Source organism: Dermacentor silvarum, chromosome 8 (assembly GCF_013339745.2).
Source record: "Dermacentor silvarum isolate Dsil-2018 chromosome 8, BIME_Dsil_1.4, whole genome shotgun sequence".
NCBI classification, from domain to species: Eukaryota; Metazoa; Arthropoda; class Arachnida; order Ixodida; family Ixodidae; genus Dermacentor; species Dermacentor silvarum.
This window is the reverse complement of record NC_051161.1, coordinates 145,420,124-145,446,442: the sequence shown is the minus strand read 5'-3', so window position 1 is coordinate 145,446,442 and position 26,319 is coordinate 145,420,124. Positions and strand designations below refer to the sequence as shown.

The 26,319-nt window shown below is 43.0% G+C and overlaps 1 protein-coding gene across 1 annotated transcript in view; it reads left to right on the top strand.

The window, feature by feature from the left end:
* Positions 1-13,010: 13,010 nt before the first annotated feature.
* The window catches only part of LOC119461747 (uncharacterized), a 38,640-nt gene continuing 25,331 nt past the window's right edge, over positions 13,011-26,319 (top strand). Inside the window, exons 1-5 of the mRNA XM_037723121.2 lie at positions 13,011-13,138; positions 18,914-19,066; positions 21,621-21,822; positions 23,335-23,438; positions 23,906-24,108. Of these exons, the coding sequence (XP_037579049.1) occupies positions 13,136-13,138; positions 18,914-19,066; positions 21,621-21,822; positions 23,335-23,438; positions 23,906-24,108 (665 nt within the window). The 5' untranslated portion in view covers positions 13,011-13,135. The remainder of the gene's footprint in view (positions 13,139-18,913; positions 19,067-21,620; positions 21,823-23,334; positions 23,439-23,905; positions 24,109-26,319) is intronic.

The window sequence follows — 26,319 nt, the reverse complement described above, 5'->3', positions numbered from 1 at the left end:
CTTATATTAGGGATGCTTTTATGCATCCCTAATATTAGCATGCATATTTGCTGCTGTACGGGTGGCAAGAGCTCAGTCAAGCTGCGACAAAGCAGCTTTTTCTCTTGCCACCTATTTTCGTTGTATCGTGTACACGAAAGACGGAAATAAACAGATTGATTGATTGATACATAAGCAGTTCTGCCTCTCAGTGTTCCTCGACCTAGAAAAAGCTTACGACACGACATGGCGCTACGGCATTCTCAGAGATCTTTCCACGATGGGTGTCCGTGGCAACATGTTAAATACAATCGAAAGTTACCTATCTAATCGCACATTCCGCGTAAGAGTGGGTAACGCTCTGTCTAAGTAATTCACCCAAGAGACCGGTGTACCACAGGGAGGCGTGCTCAGTTGCACACTATTTATAGTAAAAATGAATTCCCTGCACTCAGTCATTCCACGCACAATGTTTTATTCCATTTATGTCGACGATGTACAAATAGCCTTCAAGTCATGCAATATTGCCATCTGCGAACGACAAGTGCAGCTTGGAATAAACAAATTGTCCAAATGGGCGGATGAGAATGCTTTTAAAGTTAACGCCCAGAAGAGCACTTGCATACTCTTTACAAACAAGAGAGGCGTAACGCCAGTCCCAACTATTGAAATCAAAGGAGATGCGCTCTCTGTAAGCAGCGAGCACAAGTTTCTTGGAGTAACTTTAGATTCAAAACTCACGTTTATTCCTCATATTAAGCGTCTGAGGGCAAAGTGCCTGAAGACAATGAACCTCCTAAAGCTTCTATCGCGCACAACATGGGGCAGTGATCGAAGGTGTCTCTTAAACCTCTATAACAGTCTTGTCCTCTCACGCCTTGATTACGGGTCTATAATTTATAATTCTGCAACGCCAAGTGCGTTAAAGATCCTAGACCCCGTTCACCACTTGGGCACCCGTCTCGCGACTGGTGCTTTCAGGACAAGTCCAATCCAGAGCCTCTACGTAGAGTCGAATCAGTGGTCGCTTCATCTGCAACGGTCATACAGCAGTTTTACATATTTCCTGAAAGTACAAGCAAACATTGAACATCCTTGTTATTCAACTATAAATAACGTGACCGCTGCCACACTCTTCCATAATCGACCTGCCGCGAGAAAGCCATTCTCTTTGCGTGTGAGGAACCTCAGTGAGGAAATCGGTGTTCCGCTTCTTGAACAATGTCCTGTGGCTCCAGCGAAACCGTTGCCACCGTGGCAGTGGCAGCTCATAGAGTGTGACACATCGTTCGTAGAGGTCACTAAACACGCGCCAGAGGCACATATTAGAATTCATTTCTTAGAACTCCAATCTAAATACTCGTGTACAGAGTTTTACACAGACGCTTCCAAGTCACATGCCGGGGTATCTTATGCAGCCATCGGTCCATCGTTTTCGGAATCCGGTGTACTGCACCCGGAGACAAGTATCTTTACGGCTGAGGCCTATGCAATATTATCGGCTGTAAAGTTTATAATGAAATCAAAACTCAAAAAGACTATCATATTTACGGACTCGCAAAGTGTTGTGAAAGCATTGCAATCACTCTGTAAACACAAGAACCCTGTACTTAATGAGCTCTATTCCATTCTGTGTAAAGCGTATATATCTAACCAGCATGTGATTATATGCTGGGTGCCGGGTCATAGAGGCATTGAGGGTAATGTTCGAGCAGATCAAATGGCCACATCTGTGACATCTCAGGCTATTAACCCTACAACTAGTGTTCCTGCAACAGATTTGAAGCCTTTCCTGCGAAAGAAACTGCGAAGCCACTGGCAACGCTTGTGGGACGCTGAAACAAACAATAAGCTTCACCTCATTAAACCACAGTTAGGTTTCTGGCCTCCCGTAACGAAAACACGACGAACTGATGTCCTATTCTGTCGTCTCAGAATAGGACATACATATGGCACCCACAATTTTTTGCTTACTGGTAGTGAACCACCAACCTGTGGTAGATGTGGTGAGAGGCTGACTGTCCTCCATGTCCTCGTGGAGTGCCGGGAAGCGGAAACAGAAAAAAGAAATATTTTTCACAAGCGTACCGATATCATGTCCCGCTTCACCCCATTATGTTTCTTGGCGAAGAACCGATTTTTAATGCCAAAGCAGTCGTCGATTTTTTGAACGATGTGGTCCTGCATGTTATTAGCCCAACTAGTTCGTAGCGCATCCTCTCTCCAGAGGATGCCGCTGTGATAATTTTTTATAGCACATGCCTCCAGGCCCTTGTGGTTCAAGGGCTCTGTCTAGGCAGTAGTGCTTCTTGCCAATTACTTCATCTTAAATATTTTAAATATCGTGTCATTCTTTCTCAATGCATTCTTCATTGCATAGTACACCTCATTATTCATTGCCATGATTTTAGTACATGTATATTTTACGCACTTTACAGCGATTATTTTAGGCCCCTTTACAGCCCCGTCACATCTACTTCTCAGAATTCATCACTTCACTGCGAACTAACAAACACTGGCATGGCGCTCTTTGGCCATACCTGGCCCTTGCGCCACTAAACCACACACATTCATTCATTCATTCAGACACGGGCGAAAACAGCGAAGTGCATGGGGAGTAACTGTTGCCGTTCGTCCTGCCGTTGCTCTCTTTTCGACCAGGGACCAAACACCTACTCCGCAAAATTTGCACACGACACGCACACTCCTGCAGTTAGTCCTTTAAGGGACGAAAGCGCCCTTTTTAGGACCAACAGGCCAGTTAATCCCGTTTTCCCCGGCATTTTTCTGGAGTGTAGCTGTGGTGGCGGCAATAGCGCGGCGGTGGCGTGATGGCGAGGCGCACCTTCACTCGGCTGGTGTAATTACTCAATGAGCCGCGTACTGCTGCCGAGCTCCTGTCTGTCGCTTCCCTCTAGATGGCATCTAGCGACGCGCCCGTGATGTGCACGCGTCACCTCGGAAATAGACGGCAATTCGGAAATCCATGGGAGGTGCCCATGGACGGTTTGCCCGAGTCTCGAAAAAAAAAAGAAAAACAAACATTAGCTCGCAGAAACTTAGCCGATCCTGTGATGTGGGGCAGGGGGGTGTGTCGCTACATTTCTTGATGGCTAATTGCGTTAACATCGGCGGCGGCGGTCATCGTGAGATGGATTGTGCCAGAATTTCTTTTTTTCTGAAGGTGTAATGCAGAAGGTACATGCATGTATCCCTGGAACTGAAAGGTCCCAATTGAAAGCACATTCCCTTCATTTGCAGCGCTCGTATTAGATGCATAAAAGAGAATTTTGGGAGGTTTCTTACCAGTGTCACCTTTTATTTCTTTTGATTTCCTCGAGATTCAGTAATGGTATCGGAAATTCCAGATTACTCTGAATGACGCTTAATAAGAGATCTGTGAAAGAGGAAAGTCCGAGGCTCGGTGCAATGGCGCCGCAGATAAAAAACTTCCTCGATGAATGTGCACACTCGGAATTCCCCCGCCATTGCGGAAAAACAAGCATTGCTTCCAATCCTCCTTTGTTTCCACATCCTGTGACATGGCGAACGGCTGTATAAAATAGGGCAAGTAGCTTTGTATCGCATCGAATGGCAAATGTCAGGAATATTGGACACGCCTCTAGTCTCAAACTCTATGGCCGGCGAAGCCTCGCGGAAGGTAATGGTAATGGCAGTTTTGTGTCACTGTACTGGTGGTTTCGGAACGTATAACTTTTCAGCGTAGCGAAAGAGGTCTTGCTGTTTGGCCTGTTGCGCGTGAGTACGAAGTGTGCATTCTGCTTCTGTTAGCTGTAATTTAAAGAACGGGCAGATAACCCAGTTAAGAGGAACCGTTTGCCTCAGGCTGTCATATGTAAACATGTGGGAAAGGAGAAATTGTTTTTACCGATATCCAAAGCAACGATTTTTATGACTTTTTCTGCATTAAATACAAACGTAAGATCTACCTATTGTAGAAGTAGATTTTCAGTTTGGCTTTCAATTGTATTACAAATATTGTTTAAGGTATTACCACGTTATCTAAAAAACGAAAAATAAACTTCACAATTGCCGAAACCCCCAAAATACAACGTAAAGTCACACTTTCCTAACTGCATCTCTTTATGACTACCGTACTTTGTGAGTAAGATCTTTTCCTAAGCCCTAGTAAGCATTGTAACAATTTCACGTAAACTGTATATTTAGGTTTCATATTTGTACACTATGGGTGCTCTAATAGATGTAGTTTACATAGTTTACAAAAGTGGCGATATCTAATTTCGCTGCAGAGAAATGAATTTGTAAATAGTTCTTCAATTTCTTTTGAAACTTGATAATTTCCTGCAAATGTTCTTATAACTTCAAAGCTCTTAACCGAAGTCTGCAGTCTTCTTTATTCCATAAATGCAACAGTTTCAGTGAAAATGCTAGCGGTTGCCGAATAATAGCATTTATGCGCTTTCATGTATTTGATTGGGGAAATTCAAGTTGGCCCCGTGGTAGAACTTCCTATAAGGGACAGCTCATGGCGCATTAAAGTGACATCCCGAAAACTATCGCTTGCAAAATTCATATCTAAACTACAAAGGGCCACGAATCAACTACGGTGATTGGAACTGCTCTTTTTCTGAGTGTGAATCCTTTATGTCTCGGCATCTATATCTTAACATCAAACGAAACCACACGAGTGCAGTAACAGTCTATATTAGTAGGAACTACACGATTCTGCTATCTGGTTAGCTTCAATTGCTCCCTGTGTTGAAACAATTAATGAATTTATTAATTATCTTATTCTGTTTTGCTTATTATCATACCCGAGACTCGATGTTATTGTTAGTTTCTAGTGTGTATTTGTTTCATAAGGTAAATCTCAAATTTCTGACACCATTATATTCAGCGTCCTCCCGTAACACTGTAAAGACTATCGTCCAACATTTGAGCTGCGGGGTTTTTATATTCCAACATATTAAACATTTCTTTTCAATTTGACGTATCAAATAGAAAGTCATAAGCGAAAGCTTCACAACTCAGCGTGGCAGTGATTCTGCCGTCTTTGTGTTTAATCCGCAGCCTAAATGCCAGCATTTCTCAAAAACTTCTACAAGGACCGAAGACTCGCTACGGTCGCATTCAGAAGTTCTTTTTTTTTGTTCGCCTATAGACATCAGCCCGCGAACTCACCGTCACTTTCCTTCGCTTTTTACTTCGAGAGGGTCAACACGTCCCAACAACGTGCCGATAATGTTTGGTTCGCAGCAGTTTGCGTTTTCACCCGGCAGCATTAAACCTACGCCACTACAGATACTTGAGAAAGCAAAACGGAATTTTAGAAATCGCCTGTGGCAGGTAGCATAATTTTATCATTGAGCTGGGTTATTCGATGAGGCATGCACCGTTGCGTAATTACTTTACGAAACTCGCATTGTAGCCGGTGATCTTGTCAGGCTTCATTGCAATGAATTTCCAGAATGACACCAGTGTAAACAACATTGTTGTTCACTTAATTTTTTACCAAAATGCATTGAAGCACAAAAGTAACTAACGAAGGGAAACAGAGTGGCCAAGTAGATGCGTCTTGCATTTGGCGATTAGTCACAGTCATAAGAACTAATGTCCACCGCTCAACGATAAGAATTATGCTACCTGCCACAGGCGATTTTTAAAATTCCGGTAGTTGTCACGTAGTAGTTACGATCGCAAAACTGTGAATGACGAAACGGACTTTTATTGGGCGACGATTTCACTCGAAGCACAATGATAGCGGCGAACACAATCGGCGAGCAGCGGCGAAGCGCGTCGGCTTTTAGGATCGAAGGTTCCAGAGTAATCTCTGGTACCGCGTGTCTTCCAGAAGGTACTAGCATAGTGGAAAGTATTTGTAGTTTGGTGGCGGTTTTTGAGTACCTTTGGAGCAACCACGGTGGCTCTTCTACTTAGGATATAAAGTTGTGGTATATACCATAAAAAAGCTTAATTCTTGTATATTCTAACTATAGATAATATTAAGAAATTGATTAATGTGATTTAGAAATAAATGTTCAAGAAAAAGCCTGAGATGCATGGTTTTTGCGAACTGTGTCTCAGTTGTGACCATATTTAGAAGAAATTACCGCATTCACTGCATTGCGGCTTGCTCTGTAGCTTTAGGACATATTTATTTCCTAGACGCAGCAAAACAATGTTAAATTTTTACTTTTTGGATAATTTGCTTTTGAAGTTTGCCAAAATATCGCAACTTCTGTTGTAAACAGCCCGGCAACTACACGCTCAAGGACGCTAAATTTTGGACGAATTAGAGATCAAGCAATTTCCAATTAGGATGCAAATTTCATTTATGTACCTTTCTTGGCTTTCCTAATAATGCGACCGAAATTAAGCAATATTTAGAATTCTGGTTCTACTTTTGCCCATTTTTGCGGGAAGGTACTAAAGCTAAGCGGTGTAAAACTAATACAGGTACATGAATGAAATTTAGCGTCCTACATGGAAATTCCTTGAACTCTAATTGTCCAAAATTTAGCTTTCTAGAGCATGTAGTGGCCGGGCTGTTTACAACAGAAGTTGCGATATTTGGCAATCTTCAAAAGCAAATTATCTAAAAAGTAAAAATTCAGCATTTTTTTTGCTGCGTCTAGGAATAGATAAATATGTCCTAAAGCTACAGAGCAAGCCGCAATGCAGTAAATGCGGTAGTTTCTTCTAAATATGGTCACAACTGAGACACATTTCGCAAAAACCATGTATATCATGCTTGATCTTGAACATTTATTTCTAAATCACATTATTAAATTTCTTTATAATATAAATAGTTGGAATCTACAAGAATTAGGCTTTTTTATGGCATATACGACAACTTTATATCCTAAGTAGAAGAGCCACCACGGTTGCTCCAAAATTACTCGTAACGGGGGGCTGGTGGTGCCGGACCACCACCTTAACATTTGTTAGCCGGTGAAAAGCGGTCACCGGGGAAAGATAAACAAGTACACGTGTCAATATGAACACTCTGTATATTGCTTATTCCTTCACTAGTCACTAGTGGCAATTATAGTTGACCTCTAACAAATTAAACATTACTTTTTATCAAAATTTATACGCTTGTATGTCTGATCCTGGTTCCACCTTTCAAGCGTTAAAATAGGTACTTACGTGAATAGATAACTGTTGTGCCTTCTTAAATGTGTCCAGAGAGAATTATCTATAAAATACACAAACCTCGCTTAAAACTTTCTCCGTAACCCGACTGTACGAGATCCCAATGCAGGTTTGCGTTTTCAACGCCACTACAGATACTTGAGAAAGCAAAACTACCATGCACCGTTGCGTAAACTCCTTCATCTTGTAAACAACCAGAAGAAGGGAAACAGAGTGGCCCGATTTTGGTTAGTCACAGTCATAAGAAGCCGGCATACGATGACAGCAAGGAAAGCATAGTGGAAAGTATTTGTAGTTTGGTTTGCATTGTAGAAATGATAAATAAAGGAAAATGAAAGCGGATGGAAAAACAACTGGCCACAGTTGTTTTTCCATCCTGGCCACAACTGGCCACAACTGGCCACAACTGGCCACAACTGGCCACAACTGGCCACTAGGGGGAGTGATGAAGTTAGGAAATTCGCAGGCGCAAGTTGGAATCAACTAGCGCAAGACAGGGGTAATTAGAAATCGCCGGCGGAGGCCTTCGTCCTGCAGTGGACATAAATAGAAGCTGATGATGATGATGCGTTCTGTTAGAGATTCGAATAAAAAGTTTCGCTTAAAATAAACAGTGAACTAAAAAATGCCCACAAATCTATTGCAGAAAATATTATAGTTGGGCGTTTAGCTTTGTTTTGTATCAATGACAGTTAAGGTTGAAAAAAAATGAATAGAGCATAAGGTGTACAAGTCTATGGCTTGTGGTATTGAGCACGCTGCACTCAACAAAACATATAAAGCAGTCATTTTTGAATGTAATGAAGTCCTCTTGTTGTTAAAATTGGACCATTTTCAGATAATTCCTAGCTCAGATTATTGTGGTACACGAAATAAGTCAAGTAACATTGAATTCAAACTACTCTAAAGGACGTCGTTTTGAAATATCCGAAAAAAGAACTTGTTGGAAATTTATTGGGTTCATTTTTGCGAATTTACGTAAAAATAATGACGGCCAACATTGAGCATTGCCTCAAAGTACCGGCGCCAGACTAAACACTCGAAATAAAGATTCTAATCGCCTATGTGGTTTTTTATTGAGAACAGTTTCTCGTTTTGTGACATATCGGTTAACTTTCCACTGGTGACCACGGCGAGGAAAAATGACTGCAGGGGACCGAAAGAAATAATCAGAGAAAATTGAATGACGATAAAGTTTATGAAAAAGCAAAAGGGAGCTGCTAAGCGACGATGTGATAAGCTTTCTAACACAGTGCGATCTTTGAGTGCTGTGGTGCTAGAATGACGTGAGTATTCTAAAGAAATAAAGCCCAAAGCACGGTTTTGCATGGCTTTGATGTAATGTGTAATGAATGTCGGATGTGGATCCCAAATGGCGGATGCGTATTGAATTTTTGGACGAACAACTGTAATGTATCGAGCTTACGTATCTGGGCAAGGGCATGTTTTAAAGAATGTTTGATAAGGTGAGTGAACGGTTAGCTATAGCAAGGGTGACATCAATATGATATGCCATGTTAGATCAGATTGAAAGTGAATTCCAAGGTATTTATATGTAGTACTAAGTTCTATTTTGGCGTTATTTAAAAAGTACGACGTTGGTATACGAGCACTTTATTTGGGATTCATTCAGTGCCATTAACCATGTCGTACAAGTATTAATATTGACTGCAAGGTCGGACTGGTGGAGCTCACGATCGCTATTGCTTGATATGTTACGCTATATTACACAATCATCGGCGAAACGTCTAATGCGGGACGACGCACAATTAATTAGGCAGGTCATTCATATAAATAGGAAAAAGAAACCAGCCTACAACGCTACCCTGAGGAACACCCGAAGTTACGTCCACATAAGAAGAATGAAAGTTATTAACGGCTGTGAACTGTGTTCTGTGCAAAAAAAAAAAATCTTTAATCCCCAAGACGATAGTAGGGTGTATGTTAAGCAGCGTTAGTTTTAGTATAAGCCAGTCGTTCGGAACACGATCGGAAGCTTTTAAATAATCGAGGAAGGCAGCTTCAACTAGCAAAGCAGAATCTAGTGCCGAGTGTAATACCCGTGCCACACGTGCAAAGTAAAGTGCACTTTGAGCGAGTGCACTTCGCGGCTAGTGTCATTCCCAGGCTGCCACACGGGAACGCTTAGTGACACTCACTGCAGAGTGCACTCGCCGGCGAGGGTCTTCGGCGAACTCACTTCGCGGCGGCGAAGTGTGTAGCCTCGTTAGCAATGTTTAGAAGATACATAAAGTGATATTGAAAGAAGAGTCAGGAGTAATTTTAATAACATTGTTTTAAAATGCTAACGTTACAAGATAATAAAATGTGCTACACCGCAAAAAAACCAAGAACAGCAAAAAAACTACTCTTGCTCTCGGGCTGTTCAGGACCACGCCCGATAATGACTGCGCAGTTGTTTGGCGAATCGAGTCGTTTTGACTGTTGCTGGTCAAGTTTCCGTCGTTGCCGGCGCTTATAAAGGTGGATTGTAAATGTTGTTTTTAACAATAATAAACTGTTTTCGTGCACACATGTTTATATTAATAAACATATGCTTTCCCGTCTGACTCCCGCTCGCGATGGTCATCAATTTGAAAGAACACTTTTCTTTCTCGTGTAGCGGCACACCGCCAAAGTGACACTCAGCGCGCTGAAGTGCACTCGCTCAAAGTGCACTTTACTTTACCCGTGTGGCACGGGTATAAATCATGTACAAAACCAGCGAGCTGAGTGTCGCATGAAGATCTTTTTGATAGATCGTGCTGTGGCTTACAGACGATACAGTGCCCCTCAACGTAGTTGGTGACTTGAGTGTAAATAGTGTGTTCTTGTAGTTTGCAGATTGTATCACTTAAAGAGATGGGGTGATCATTGAGCGAGCACAGACTTGGAAATGGGACCGAATTTGGTAACCCGCCAGTCGGGAGGAATTGTATCGGATGATAATGATTGCGGGAAAAGGGCACACAGAATGGGTGAGAGGCTAGCTGAGATATTTTTAAGTATCGGAACCGGGTTTCCGAGATGGTCCGACGCGGAAGAGAGTTTAAGATTATATAATAATGAGTAAATTTCTCCTTCGGTAATAGTTATTTGAGGCGTGGTCATGTCGGTGCGAATACGAATTTAAAGCGCTGGATGTTTAGTCCTCATGTGTAAAGACAGATAAAATGCAATGTTTAGTAATTGAACACTTTCAATGTCGAAAAGAGTGTCAGCATTATGATCATCAAGTGTAATTTCAGTATGGCTGCGTGGGTTTATAACACGCCAAGAACCACGCGGTTAAGTTGTGAGGTGGGAAAGGAGGTAACGTAATCACAAGAAAGACATGTTCACAGAAACCCATTCTACAGATTGGTAATGGTTCCTTACTATCTTTAAACGTGTTTAAAGGCCCCTTTCTTTCATTATTCGAGTGCATAGTGTTATTCGAAGAGCGACCTGCCATGATGGCTCAGCGGCAATGAGGTTGCGCTGCTAATTAAGCACAAACCCACGGGTTGTGCGTGCTCCTGCGCGATGCTCCTGCCCTCGCCAGACAAATAGCCTATCAGACATTCCTAAGGCCACAACTGGAATTCGCAGCCCCTATCTGGTCACCTCATCAAGCGTACCTAATCGATACTCTCGAGTCAGTCCAAAACCACGCCCCCCGCTTTATTGTAAGATATCACCGCGACTCGAGCGTGACTAGCATTAAGTTATCTTTATCCCTCTCATCTTTTGAATCACGAAGAACCAAAGCATTGCTTTGTTTGTCTCACAATATAGCCCATAGCACGCGCCCGTCCAACCTGCCGCTCACTCGTTCATCTCGTACATCTCGGCGTCTGCATAATCATCTGTTTCCAGCGTATCTTTGGCCGAACCAATGCTTTCAATTCATCCGCGTTACCACGTGCCATTCAGCATTGGGATAACCTACCAACCGACATAGTTGACATTCTACACCCTGTATCCTTCAAAGCCCCTTATCCATATTATTTCCATAATTCATCGCAACTGACCTTACTGCGCGCCTAAGTAATTACCTTTTGCGAACTTGAACATTTTTTGTTAGTTTTTGTTTTGTTTTGTATTGCATTAACATTGCTGGAGACTTGTTCTTTCATCTTCACCAGCTACCATTTGTTTAATTTCTTGGCACTCCTTTTTTGCTACGCACAGTCGTTTTGTTTCATTATCGCGTTATTTATATTGTTAGATATTTGTTCTTTCATGTTTACCCGCTAACAATGTATAATTTTTTTGTACTCCTTTCTTTTTGCTAGTTGTCTGTATCCTCCCCTCATGCAATACTCCTTCGGGAGCCTGTGAGGTAACGCAATAAATGAATAAATAAATAGTGGGCCTGACGGCCGCAATCCAATTGGGGCGTAATGCAAATCTTCTCGCGCACCATGCTGCTGGAGCGATTTGAAACCTTACAGGGGGTAAAAAAATTATTCCTGAGGCCTCGACTCTACGGCGGCCCTCATAACCCATAGTGGTGTTCCGGGACGTTAAATGCCCAGGTTTTTGTCTTTATTTTTCATGCGACAGCTCTCTCTGGAACCATGCCGACAGCACAGGACAACATCATGTAATGAATATGATCGTGAATATGGTTCATCTGTACTATTACTACGGATGTGAATGTGGCCGGCCGATTGTATTCTGTGCGGAATTGTACAGTGAAATAACAAACGCTACCTAAATATCCTCGGTAATCAACAGCCGCCTTTCAAGCTCGTAATTTCTTTATGAAATCGAAGCTTCTCCGAATTTTTTTTACCCGTCATGGTAGCCCAGTGGCCATGATGTTGTACTGCTGAGGTCGAGGTGACGGGTTTGATCCAGGCTGCCGCGGCCGCGTTTCGATGGGGGCGAAATGCAAAACATACTCGTGCGCCTTGCTGTGGGTGCACCTTCAAGAACCCAAGCTGGTCAAAATTCTTCCGCAGCCACCCACTACTGCGTGCCTGATATTTATATTGTGGTTTTCGCACGTAACCTCAGAATTTAATTTTCAAGGCTTATTTTGTGGGTTTTGGCACGTCTTTTTGATTGGTTTCTCGCCAAGTGGGCTAATCCTCGCGATAGTGCAGTAATAAAATAGGCCTATCCCGAACACCGTGAACCATGGTCACTCGGGTCACGTGGAGGGTCTTGTACTTAATAGCGCATAAAAAGGGACGAGGCACAGATGGACGACGCGGACACAGCGCTAACTTCCAACAATCTTTTATTCTACGAAGCACTTCGTAGTGCTTCGTAGAATAAAAGATTGTTGGAAGTTAGCGCTGTGTCCGCGTCGTCCATCTGTGCCTCGTCCCTTTTTATGCGCTATTAAGTACAAGACATGGAATACCAACTCGCCCAATCTTACGCTCTTTCACGTGGAGGGGTTCTTCACGCCTTGCCGTCTTTCCTGAGAGGTGCGTAATCTCTATGCTGCAAAACGGTATGTAGGAAATGAACATCTGTCTAAAATTTAGAAAACGGCAGCATGGAAGCTTTTGACAAAAATTCCAAGATATGCGTTGGGTCTACATTTATTTTTTTTATTCGAAAAGCAACCCAGCGAGGAGCGGACATGTTTCGCTGAAGAGCCGATATTGATACCTCAGGCTGTCAATCATTACGTAGAGCGCGATTGCCTTTGCATCCAGGATGGTAGCTTTCAAGTCTGTATTCTCACAAGCACGCCTGCTAATATCGCGTCTTCAAAACCGTTGCGACGCAGAGCGCGGCGCTGGGGTTGTCGACCTTTCATCGACGTTTACTCTCCCCCTATCTCAGAGGCGGTGCCAACCACAAATGATATCCTGGACGATGATTCCTTGCTCTTTAGAGTGCTTTATGTAACGCAGATACGTGCTGATAACTATAGGCGGACAAAGCACTTATAGACTGCCTGCCTTCTGCAAACTGTGGAGCTCACCGCTAGTGCAGACATCAGCTGGGAGCAAGATCCGCCCGTCCGCAAGAAGCACGCTGATTCTCTTCCCAATTCTTCACTGAATCAAAAACTATGGTATGTGGCCATCACAAATTCTATTTCCAGGCACGAAGGCGTAAATGCACCTAATTTTGAGTAGGCTACACTTAAGGCTATTCTTAATAACACAAGTGCAAGCGTTACGTTATGCAACTCTGAGCCTTCACTACGATTTCTAACTGGTGTACGTCTTTCACGTGCTATTTTTCGCGCGTGTTAAATATCAACCAGTAATTTTGACACTGTTCTCTTTCCTATTTATTGCATAGAACACCCCTCTTTTGTCCTTACAATTTCCACCATGTGCTCGCGTAGCATTACTGTGTGTATTTATATCATGAAACATTATATTTCTTAGGCTTTAAGTTATTTTATGTGGTAGATGCATTACTATATTTGTCTGGATCGTTCTCTCCTTTACTATACAATTTGCTAAAGTTGTTGCAATTGTATTCTACGGTTTGACTAACTTTTCTGGACATCTTAAATTCATCGAGAGTGTGGCGTACGTGATGTAGCAGTCCACTGGGATGTCGCGTTTATGCTGTTCGCCTGGATAATATATTTTAAAACGTAAACGTGCAAGTTTACTGAGCCTAGAACATCAGAACATGTCGCGGAAACCAATTTACAAACAATAGGAACGCAGATTTCTTGAGAAATTACCACAATTAGTTAAAGATACGCATCATTAGGAACCATCAGGAAAAACTACCAAAGGAAAGTATTTTAAAAAAAGACTACATGCGCGGAAATTATTTAATAAATGGTTGTAGAATTAGACTTCGAAGTTTCTCAAATGTTCGGCACACGTCGCTCAGCTGCATCTGACGTAGATATACGTGTTACTTAATTACCTAATTGTGTTACTTAAAGTTACTTCAATTGTTATCTAATTATAATGGCGAATGAAGAAGGTTTTAAAGTTCAAGCAAGAAATCTGATTTTTCTGTGGTGATAGTGAAGATTTTATTTTTTACGAAATTGTCCAATGTAGCGAAGAAGTATGCCATTACTACATAATTTACTTGTCGTTTGCCATTCTGTTTACAATGACTCGCTCATCCAGCCTTCTATGTCACCACCTGAATTGTCAATTCAGTCGCGATCAGCAGCGCATAGGGCAAAACAGACTGAGCCTATGAGCTTAGAAAGGTATATAGGCTCAGCATTAAAATCGTCAAACTTACATACGGTGTGCCAGGGAGAAATCGTTGTGAAAACGACATCGCCTAGAATAATAATGGCCTAATTTGATAAAGGGGCTAGAACGTTTGCATACAATTCTCCGTTTGGCTGGTCGATTTCGTGTTCAGAAAAATGGGAGTACTGGCAGATCGTGATTTCGATCGAGATGATGGCAAAATTTAAGAAACTATAGCATTTGCACAGAAGATATGTCTGTTAGTTTTTCGTTTTTTCAATGAGATAAAGCCAGAACCACGCACCGGAAAGCCATCAAGTTTACACGTCAAAGTATGCCTATTTCGGACCTATTTTAGCTTGGACAAGCGGTACAGCTGGCCTGATATTTAGCTTAGACGCTTCGATATGTGTTATTTCTCTGCTAGCTACAAGAAACATTGCCCAAAGACATTTCTACCCTGCGCTGTAAAACCGCATGAAAAGTGGGGAGATTGAAGGTTAAGCAACCATAGACTCTACAATGTTCGAAATGAGAACCGGAGCGGAACTATAAACCATAATTTTCAACACCGGAACTGGAACTTTGAAGTGAGCAGCTGAAGAAGGATCGTCGGGCGGAAAATAGGCCGTAGGTGTGAAGAAAGGAACGAGTGCATACTGCATGACAATGTCAAGAGTTCGGTTTAATGCCCTTCCAGGGGTGCGATCGCGCAAACAGCTCGCTTTTCCGTTCCTTCGCTTGTCTTCTCGTGATCGGTCAGAATTGTGATTGCGTCAGCGGCCGTCAGAGACAGCGCGGCGATAGCGCAGCTTTCCCACTTTGTGACGTAGCAGTCAAACCGAACGTGCGGAAAGCGAGCTGTTTGCGCGATCGCACCCCAGATGGTGTTTTCAAGCAGTTGAAATACAATCTATTCACAACATTTTTGTTTTGTTTCTGCCTAACTAGTTACCGTCCAATAAGGGTTCAATATGGGGCCTATCATATACTCTATTCGTGGTTCGGAAAGCAGACCGGCACGATGATTTCTATTAGTAATCACACTATCTCGTGAATTTTTCTTAGCGAGATGCACGTACATAATTGTGCCTGCTGTGCTATACTGACCAGCTTGACACCTTTTATATAGAACTATGAAGTGTGAAGATACAACACAAGCTTAAAATGGTTGCACATAGACGTGCTGCGCTTATACTGCTTAGAACGCATCAAGAAAGCGTTCATGTTGAATAGAACTCTTTTTAATAGGGACAGAAATGCCGTAAAGTAACGTTTAACCAAAGCACGGCCGATATGTGCAAGTGGGTGGTATGTGTTTTCCTTCGTTACCCTTAGTCATGCGGCTCTGATAGCAAAAGGACAGGCTACAGGGGTAGAGGCTCGGTCATATCGCCACTCTGCCTACTTCCATCGTGAAGCAGCAAAGGAGGAAATCATATTATGAGTGGCTGGTATGCAATGTACTTTCACGAAATGCAGCTGCGTAAAACATAAAAACTAAAAAAGTGAAGTAAATGCCAGCTTAGAAAAATACTGTGCACTAAGTTTCCGTACATGAAATCGATTGCTAAATTGGCGTATATACTAGAAGCGAAATTAGCCCAATCTTCTGCGCATTCACCTTCGCCCGCGTGATCTCACTTTTGAGCTTATCAGTATTCGCAACAACTTAGTAAGAAATTTTAAAACAGGTATCTAGAACATAATATATAGAGAAACTAAATAAAGAACGCCGTAGTTATGCTTGGCATCATTTCACTGAACAGGTATTTGTGATCCTGGGGAGCGAGAGTGACGTGCTGCTCACGTGCAGTATTTAGCACCTTCGCATTCTGTGCGTAATCTTCACACATTGACCAACCGTGCAATCTTTTACGTGAGATATGGTGGTGGATGATACGTGTGATATAGCCGGCGCAAGCCAAATAACGTTATCAAGGCTAATGCAACTTGTTCCAGAGACAAGGCTGGAATGTAATTCTGCGCAGATGTGAGTTATGAGATATGAGTTTGGCAGTTTGGAGATATGGCACAATTCCTGACATTCTAACTTGATTGAAGCGTTACAATGCTTTGCTTCTGACTTCAAACGAATGAATATCACGGTCGCAGCTACGTCGTTGCAGCAGCTAGGTTCACACTAACTGTAATAACTAAGATGCGAGGTAAGGTGTACAACGTGGCGAGCTTTATTTTCATAATATGCAGTATTATGTAATTTATTATTACGTTGATATTATGATTGAATTTTCATCAGCCTAAACTAGGTCGATGAATTTGCTGAGCTTTGCTGAAAGATCAGTGGGGTCTCTGTTGCATCATCACGTTCCCACCGGAGTTCGGCATTGTTAGTGAGTAGCTTAATAAGTCAATAAGATACGAAGAAGAGCTACAAGCGAAAATTGACACAGCGGAATAGGAGCCGCGTACCAAAATGAGCCGGCGTAGTCGACTGGCCTCGAAGATGATGGGTGCTCTGCACTCCAGAGCGCCTCGGACGTTTTGCGGTAGTGCCTATAATGACCGATGTTCGAGTCGTGTCAGGCGTAAGACTGCTCATTACACACTTTTTGAATCCACAGCCACTGAAGGAATATGACGCATCCTGAGACCGTTTTTCCACATGCGACCCCATGGTGGACGGCAAAGGGATCGTAATATTTTCGCCCATTTAGTATTCACCCTCGTTCTCTTTGTATTGTGGCCGCGTTGTTATTTGGTGGAGGTGCGATGTGAACCCCAACGCGCCGCTTTCTCGGCAATAGAGCAGATTAAGATGATAATAGGCAAGTATCTAGACGAACAGCTCGACACAGCTGGTGAATAAGCCTTCCTACGCCAATGGCATGAGCTGTTTTGGAAAGTTAGGAACTGTAGAATACATTTTCAGGCGCGGAGCTCCGAATTCTTTTTTGTCATCTGGTTGCACGTTGCACAGCAGAGCATCAGAAGTTCTAGAAGGTGTACATTGCGCACGTTCTCATGTGGTAATTGACGTAGCGTCTCGCGTTTGTGTGAGTTATACCGACGCAAGTTGGAAAAAACCGCACAAACCTGCCTGTAGTACTTGGGTTCTGACCCCGTGTATTTGTTTATTAAACTTCCCTGTATTAGAGACGCACATTTAGCTTGCTTCCACATAACCAGTGCCACTGGGTAAGTGCCCCCCCATAAACGCAAGCACGCACGCCCACCCACAGGCGCGCACGCACGCACGCACGCACGCACACACACACACACACACACACACACACACACACACACACACACACACACACACACACACACACACACACACACACACACACACACACACACACACACACACACACACACACACACACACACACACACACACACACACACACACACACACACACACACACACACACACACACACCGTGCGTGCTTCGTATTACGTAGGTGTCAGCGTGTGTTGAGTCTCTTTAATCTTATGCACTTTTTTCCCGCCTCCTAAGGCTTTCTTTTGAGCAAGTACAAGTGAAATGCAGCGATAATATCCTTTGTTTACTGCACTCCTACCGTACTTCTATAGAGTGTACACAAGCGGTGTTCGAATGAAGGATATCTCTGGAGCTAACATTCGACAAGGGGATTTATCTTTGTCAAGCCAACGACTGCAGACAACAGCTGATTACAGAAAACCCTGCCAAGTGAAACTGTTGGTATCCGGACAAAGACAAGCCCCGTGTAAAAACATTAGCTAACAATACACCTCTTGTTGGGCCACTGTTGATCCGTTTATAGTCTGTGTGAAGAGTGCGTCTGAAGCCTTTTTAACGCTAGTGAACTCGTACAGTCCTCAGAAATACGTGGGAAGCAACACAAACACAAACTTTCTGGAAATATTATAGCGGACTGGATGGAGTTGTCATGGAGTGGCTTCATGCAAGTCGTTATTTTTATTTGCGATAGCAGTTATACAGACGCTCGAGGCGCATTTCGGCATTCATGATTTTCCGCTATGGACAGCGCATGCGCAGAGGGATACCTGGTTTCCAGAGGCCCGGCTCGCGTTGGCTTGCAAATAAGAAGTTTAGTGCTCAAAGCTGAGAGTGATGTAATTTTACTGGGGCGGCTGTTTACAGGCAGCGTAGTGGCGCCTGTGCGATCCAGTGCTTGCAAGTCTCGAGTAAGCCCCATGACTCACCCGTGGCCTCCTATTCGTGCAATGACCAATGGCTCTTGTTTCCTGCCACAAGTCTTCAACGCACATCGCCAGCTTTGGGACTTTCGTGTCACGGTGCTTCCCTGGACACGCAGTGCTCAGATTCTTCCTCTTTCTGCTCCCCCTTCCCCTTACCCCCAGTGTAGAGTAGCCAACCGGACGCTCGTCTGCTTGACCTCTCTGCCTTTTCTGTTTTTGCTCTTTCTCTCTATTACAGACAATACACGCGTGTTAAACAATTTAAGGTAACTAGAAATTTTGGGGCATCCACGTATGTCGCGGCACAGTTGGTCGGACCCGCGTATAGATAGAAAACCGCCCGATAAATTCTTGTGCAATGCTAAACCTTGTTATCGAAGTCACTGCGTCATCCTTTTGTTTGGCAGATGTTCTTATCCGTCAAGATAAACAATTCGCAGCAGTGAAATACATTTTCTGCGCGTTTGTTGGAACCTGATGGCCTTTATCAACGCAGGGGTCTGAGGGAACTCGTGTGCCGGATATCAGAGCACCTATCAAGGACGGCATCGTTTTTTCACCCTACCCGCCTTTGAAGCTGCGTGATGATAAGACATTCTATCAGTACATCAGGAGATGTTTCTTGGAAAGGGCTGAACGCCCAGCATTGGTAAGTATCAAGCGTTCACGTTGCAACATTGCGCGCTTCCGCCAACGCCAGGGCACGTGATACTCTCGCGCAAAGTTACCACTTTTGCCCATGTGTACGATATATTGTATGAAATATAGTATTGGATAAAAGCATAATTTACAAAACCCTTGCTATAATTTTTGTATAACGGCATCCACTTGTTAGGTGGTTTGCCACATCACGAGTCAATTTTGTTTATCTTGGTTTAATTATGACAGTTCCTTCAAGAAATAAAAAAGGAGCAAGAAGAATTGACAACATCTTGAGAATACTGACGCAGTAAATGGTTGTGTATAGGCTAGCTGGTTCTTCAACATGGAAGACAGGTACGCCGCATAGTTGATACGAAACACTCAGCTAGATTGTGCATCGTCTTGTGTGCGTTCGTGCTTTGACTTCGTTGGTGTTTATAATCAATTGTGCAGCGCGACTTGGCTTCAAACAGTTGGCTTCCGTGACGTAGTGAAACCGCTTTGAAGTCATTAAATTTGGTTTCGAGCGTGAACCGCTTATGTGAAGCAAGCTTATTCAAGATAATGATAAGAATATCTTCAACATTCTCACTTCTCCGTGAGCAGTATACTGAAAATACTAAAAAGGGAAATAAATTTTTCGTTGAAATTGAGAGTAAACAACTCAAGATCCACTGCTAAATAGGATTTCACGCAAAAACAGCTGCTTTTCAATGTTTCCATTTGTCGCCTTGCCACTGTTTTCCCCCACTTTCTCTCATTAGCGTTCTCAATTCACGTCACCGTGAATTGAAGGAGCAGAACCGCGCCTCTAATCATAATTATGATGATAACAAATTAGGATGTATCAGCTATTTAGCGATAATATCATCAATTGTGAACTCTTGGTAAGTTTTTGAAATTGGACGTCAACCAGCAAAATTAAAAGTAATATAAGTTTCCGCTCCCGAACACCAGCCTTGTTTACAATATGCCTAGTTATTTTATTTTCGTGGCCGGCTATATTCTTACACGATTAGCAGGTCAACATGTGGTGCACGTGGTGAAGTTCGCCAATAGTCACAAAAGCTTGTAGTTCTTCATATAAAAATGAAAAATGACGCTATCTATTATCTAGCTTCAATTTCTCTATATGTACGTGTTGCAGTTCGCTTTATCGCTTAGAGTGAGACAATAAACATACTTTAATGGTCAACTTCAGTATATCGCGCTAGACACTTTATTATGAAGTTAACTCTTCACACAAATTCTGTCTTCTCTGACACAGTAGCAAGGCGCTGTTTAATTCGCACAAGGAAGACAAGAGTGCCATTCATTGATGGTAGCAGGACAAGTTCATGTCACACCAGAATTTATCGAGACACATACGTCACAGCATAGCATGTAAGCAGCAAAAAAAAAAAAAAAAAAATAGTGGGACTCTTTACGGTCTACATGGTAGCGATTTGTTCTACCATTTAATAAACTGCGTCCCCTAACTGAGTTAGACCTACTTCTCCACGCCGTCGACTTCTGTGATCCGGCACTTACCCTGAGGCTCAGCAATCAAGATACCATGGCCGTGTTGAGCATGAGATCAAATGCAAATGTATAATTTTGACAGACTTATAACATCATTAACAAGCGCGAAAAAGACATCGGACGACAGCAAGAAGTACACAGGGCAGTGTTCTGTCCTGTGTGCTTCTGTCCTAGCGTGTTATGTCCTAGCGTACTGTCCTTTGTGCTTCTCGCTGACGTCCGATGTCATTTTCGCGCAAGTTAATGATGTCTCAAGTCCGTAAGAAGCAACAACTAGCTCAACTGTCTTCTCTAACTGGCGCAACATTTGCTCACCGCCACTGTTTCGTTCACCACTGTTCAGCCATTGACGCCGCGTTATTCCTGCGCAGCATTTCGTCCTCAATTATTCCGTGCCTATGTCGATGTAAGACTGAAGCGATTGGAGCGTGCGTGTAATTATTTCTTGAATCAAGGAAGAATATGTCTCTTAATATGGAGCGACGGTTTTGGCTGCTGCTCTTTGCTGTTCGCAAACTCAATAACCTTCTCGCACAATTTTGAGCGCCACGCACGTCCGTGCCACTAATCATTACATTGCCTTATGACTTGCTCATAAGCTCAAATGTTGACACTTCATTATGCAGGCTACGAAGCGTCAAATTTAAATTGTTTTGCGCCATAGACCCATACCACAGAAAGGTTTTTCTGTAACTTAACAGTGCCATATTATTCTAATAATACTTGCATAATTGCGCATGGTGTAGCCATGGAAACGTGATATGGGTCATATCGTAACGCCGGGACGTCTGATAACATCTGTTTTGCGTCGTTGAAGTTAATGAGGAAAATTGTCTTGTTTTAAAACAATTCCAACGACGTCATTTTTATTAGTGATTTCTTTAATTACGTACACATAGTTGCTGCGTGAGTTTTTCCAGAAGTTCAAGTAAAAAGTAATTCCAAAAGACAGCAATGTTTGCTGCATTCTCCGATAACTTGTTTTACAACCGCTTACGACCTTTCTTTTAAGACTATGGTTTTGCTAAACGTGCCCACAGGAACGCAATGGCGAGTGGCTCACATTCGCCGACATGCTCAGACTCATGGAGCGCTACGCCAGTGGGTTCCAGAGTCACGGAGTATCATGCGGAAGCCGCGTCTGCGTCAACATGAACAACTCAGCCGAGGCCATTGCAGCCATCTATGCACTCTGCTGTGCCGGAGCAGCGGTTGTCCTGACGAGACCAGGGCTCACAGAACGTAAGAAGTCCTCCTCCGAATCGGGTGACAATCGCGTGTTTCGATAATTATTAAGGTAAACTTAAAAGGATGAACTTAAAATTCTTCATAACACGCAGTCTAACATGATTAAAATCTGGTTTATCCTTAGACCGATGAAAGTGGTCCATGTGTGCCAGCCCAGAATCTTACTTTCCATTTTTCACCCTAATTTATGGTCCCATACGTAGACCTCGAAAGTCTCGAAAATGATGGTTCAACCTCAGGGCGCTCTAATAAATTACTACAGTAGGATTTATAAGAACCAGTATTGTTTTCGTTTCCCAAGGGGTGTTTGTATAATGACGTCATGGCGAAGACAGTGGTCACTTTTCGTTTCGGCACTCGCGCCAGCTCACTTGGTCGTTTGCCATGCGCTACGTCCTGCCGCGCGACTTCTTTAACTCCGTCTTACTGCCAGAAATGTCACCAATTTTATGTGATTTTATGTTTTATCGTTTTATTTCAACTCGCAGTATTCGCAACATATACATCGCAGCCTAAATGTGTTTTGAGTGGAAGTAAAGCAGAGATAATTCCTCCAAGATTTTCCCAGGATTCTCATCAGAAATTTAAAAGAGATGCTCAATAAGCGCGAATAAATAGAATAATTCATAATTTTCGCTTACATCAATAAGAGAAAGAAAACTCAAACATAGAAAACACGTGCCCTTCTAATAGTTTTCAATCTCACTAACTTTGATGGTGCCAAAAATATTATGCAAATTTGATGGCACGAATATTAATCATAGTGATGTCCATGCTATGGGGGAAATCCGCGAGTTCACTAATGTGAAAACGAATATGAACCTCTTGTGCAGGCTGTCATTCTTTTGATTCCTTGCCACAAGCGCCTGGTTTCTTTCTTTCTCGGTTCTTTTAGTTCTTGAAGGAATGGTTGTCAAGTTGGGAAACATCCGCTGATTTTCTCATGATATATTATGTTCTACCCGCTTCACTCTGTACGAATGTTGGCCGAGTTGTGCACATTGAACTGATGCTTAATCCTTCACGTGTTTCACACTGTGTTTCGACTATACTATAGAGTAATGTACAGTATTGTGTAATAATGATCAGAGCATTCGAAAAAGCGGTGTTCAGAAAGCAAGAAGATTGAAGGTACTTTTGCGACGCTACTGCAGTCCTGGAAATCAGTTTTGACGATACCTTCTGTGGAAGTCATTTTTTGACTCCCCAATGTTACATGAACTGCCAATCTGACCAAAAGTTAAGCTGCTCTCTTTATTTTATATGGTGCATGGCATTGCTCGTGATTACCCTTTGCATTCCTTCAAAAATGTCTAAGAAAGCCATCGATAGAATTGTTTTTTTATTGGTCGTAATAAGATTTATGGCCCATACGTATAGTATCTATGGCCGTAAATATAAGCAATATTTCGCCGTTGTAGTATTGCTGCCATTTTGAATGCAGTCAAAGTGAAAGTCTTTACCTTGTGAGGTACCTTATTACGTGGCATTTTATTTTGATTACAGGTGAAGTTTTCTACCAGGTTGAAGACAGTGGCGCTACCTTCATTCTCACAGAAAAACAGAATTGTAATAAGGTTTTGAGCATTCATAAGTCACGGCCATTCAAGGTTGGTATTGACTCATATAAACTTTATGTAGTGGTGTTCTAATTGTCAGCACCTCGTCACAAGCAAATATCTGCTAAAATGTATACGTCACTTTGAACGGCTTGGTAAATATAATTTTGTTTAAATGAGAATTTCTGGTTTAATGTTTAAGGAATAATTTCAAGACCCGCACTTCAGCCATACACAAAACGCGCAAGAAAAAAAAAAGAAGACTGGGTAAACACATTTTTTTAATGTGGGAGTGCATACACAAGCCTATTACGTAAAAGCCCAAGTTCAATCTTAACCACCTGTCCTGCTCATGGCCTATCTGGGTGCAGGGGTGGTACGACCGGTAATTCGGAAAGGCTGAAACATTGCTAAAAGAAATTTGCTGACAAACTTAGGGCCATGTTTCTTGACTTTTTATTGCGTCTTTTTCGTCAGCAACTGTAAGTGTTTGGCCTCTAAGAAGTGTTTTCCTGCAGGCCATGTTCTGTGTGGACAGAGTCGAGGGCTTCCACTGCATCGACGACTTCGAGAACGAAGACGCCACAAGCTTCGTCGAGCCATCGATCGACGACACCCGCTCGCACGTGCTGGTCTACACCTACACGTCAGGAACGTCAGGTCTTCCGAAGGGAGTAGAGATCAGCATGAGCGCGTACATGGCGTCCATAGAAATCTGCCGGTATGTAGTGCTCATATTTCGCACAGTGGAGAAAAAACGTTTAAGATAAGCATGGGAAACAAAACATAAAAAATAGTATGACGCTAGAGGGGCTGCTCACAAACGTGTTAAAACGGATGTATAAAGGACAATTGGCAATGTAGATTATGACACGAAGCGAACTTACAATGCGATTGAAGATGTTAATAGCTTGCACGATAAAAAACATACAGTGACCAATCATAAGAAGCCAACAAACAGTGACACCAAGGCAACATTGATCCGGCAACATTGATGCCTTCAGGTAGCATATGTGGGTTTATTGACCAGTTGCCTTCACACTAAAAGCTCATGTACTCGTGATGCCTGCGGCAGAAAGGATGTTCCACATCCGCCGCCCGGGTTTGTGAGTGGTGGCGCTGGCTAACACTCCCAGGGTTAATTCTAGTTGTAAGACATAAATACCCCAGAAAGTGGATGGGAAAACGGCGCCGCGGTAGCTCAATGGTGAGAGCATCGCACGCGTAATGCGAAGACGTGGGTTCGTTCCCCACCTGCAGCCAGTTGTTTTTTTCGTCCATTTTCGTTTTCATTATTTATCATTTCTTTAATGTAATTAGTAAGTACAAGTAATTTCCCCTATGTTTTCCTTGGTGTCACTGTTTGTTGGCTTCTTATGATATGATTAACAAAAATCGGGCCCCTCGGTTCCCTTTCTTATAGTTCAATACAGTATCAAAAGAACATTTGGCGCGTGACAGATAGTGAACGCGGGTTACGCGCAAGCGTATGGAAGCCGCGAACATGCCCACCAAGCAACGCGGCGCCGAAACACAAATAGAAAGGGCGCGAACACGGTCGCTACATTGATCTCGATGGTGCAACACCTAATGTGCCACAGGGAAATCACATATTGCTACACATGCAGAGAAGAGACGACGCGAACATGCATAGCGAACACCGCGCCGTCGAGGCACAAACGAAAACGGCGGGAACACGGCGATTCTCTTCTCCAGCACATTTTCCCTCCGGCGCTCGCTTCCTTCGTGGCGACAAATATAATCTTGCAGATGCGACAGGCGGGGGATCTACGCTTCTGCGCCAGATATATTTAAAAAAAAGTTAAGCTACTGTTACGCGTTTTTAAAGCGTTAAAGCAAAAGCCTGACTGCACATTTGTCACACCTTTGTTATGATTAAGACAGGTTTAGGAAGAATTGCGGCAACTGTCCATCGGATCGCACGACAGAACTCACCGAAATCACCGCACCTACCGGGTAGTGGACCAGTGCCGTTAGCGCCTTCGCAGAGGCAGGGCAGCATGGGAACGTCGGCATGATGAGCAGCATCGGAGCCAGCTGTGGAAGAAAACGACGACGAACGCGCGAGCAGTGCCACGAGCGCATCTCTGTGACCACGTGACGTGTGCAATCCGGCACGCACTACGCACACCCTTAGCCCTTAGTAAGCGAGAACCATGGAGCAGCCATGGCTTCAAAGAAGCGTGCTCGTCTCACCCCCTGGAGACCTGGGGTGCGAAATTTGAAATATATACGTTTTATTTGTTGTATCCAAGCATGGTAGCAAGCACGAAAATGACACAATTTTCGGGAAGTAGGAACTAATCGTGCCTCAATAAAGTAAGCCTTAGAGTTGTAATTCTTCAAGCAGAGTTTGAGCATATGTGGTGTGGTCGCCTTTGTACATAAAGCATGAAATAGGCCATTGTGAGAACTAGAGCACCCGCCCTCCATTTGACCGAGAGATATGGTTCTGATGATATCGTCCGTCGCGTGACACCCATTCAATAACCATTGTCTCTTCGTGCACTTGATGTATAGAGCTCATAGAATTACGGCCGTTTTGCAATGTGCCCCTCATTTAAAAGCATCCGTTGTTTGTCAATCTTGTTATATGTTTCTAACATAAATTGGCACTTGCAAAACAAAACAGTCCTAAAATACTGTAATGTAGTGGACACGTGAAAAGAGAGGCAAACGAAGCTGTTGATTTGAATAACAACGGATGAACAAGAAACGCGTCCCTAGGAGCCAACGCTTGGGCGAGGGTAGTTGTCGCCAGGTCACCTGATCCTGGATGAAAAGAAGTAGAATTACCAAAAATTAAAAAAGTGCCTTTCATATCAACACAGTGATAACCTATTTCGTAAATCAGTTTAGACTTATAGATATCAAATTCGATTACTTTTCATTTGATTCGGCGCTCGCCGTT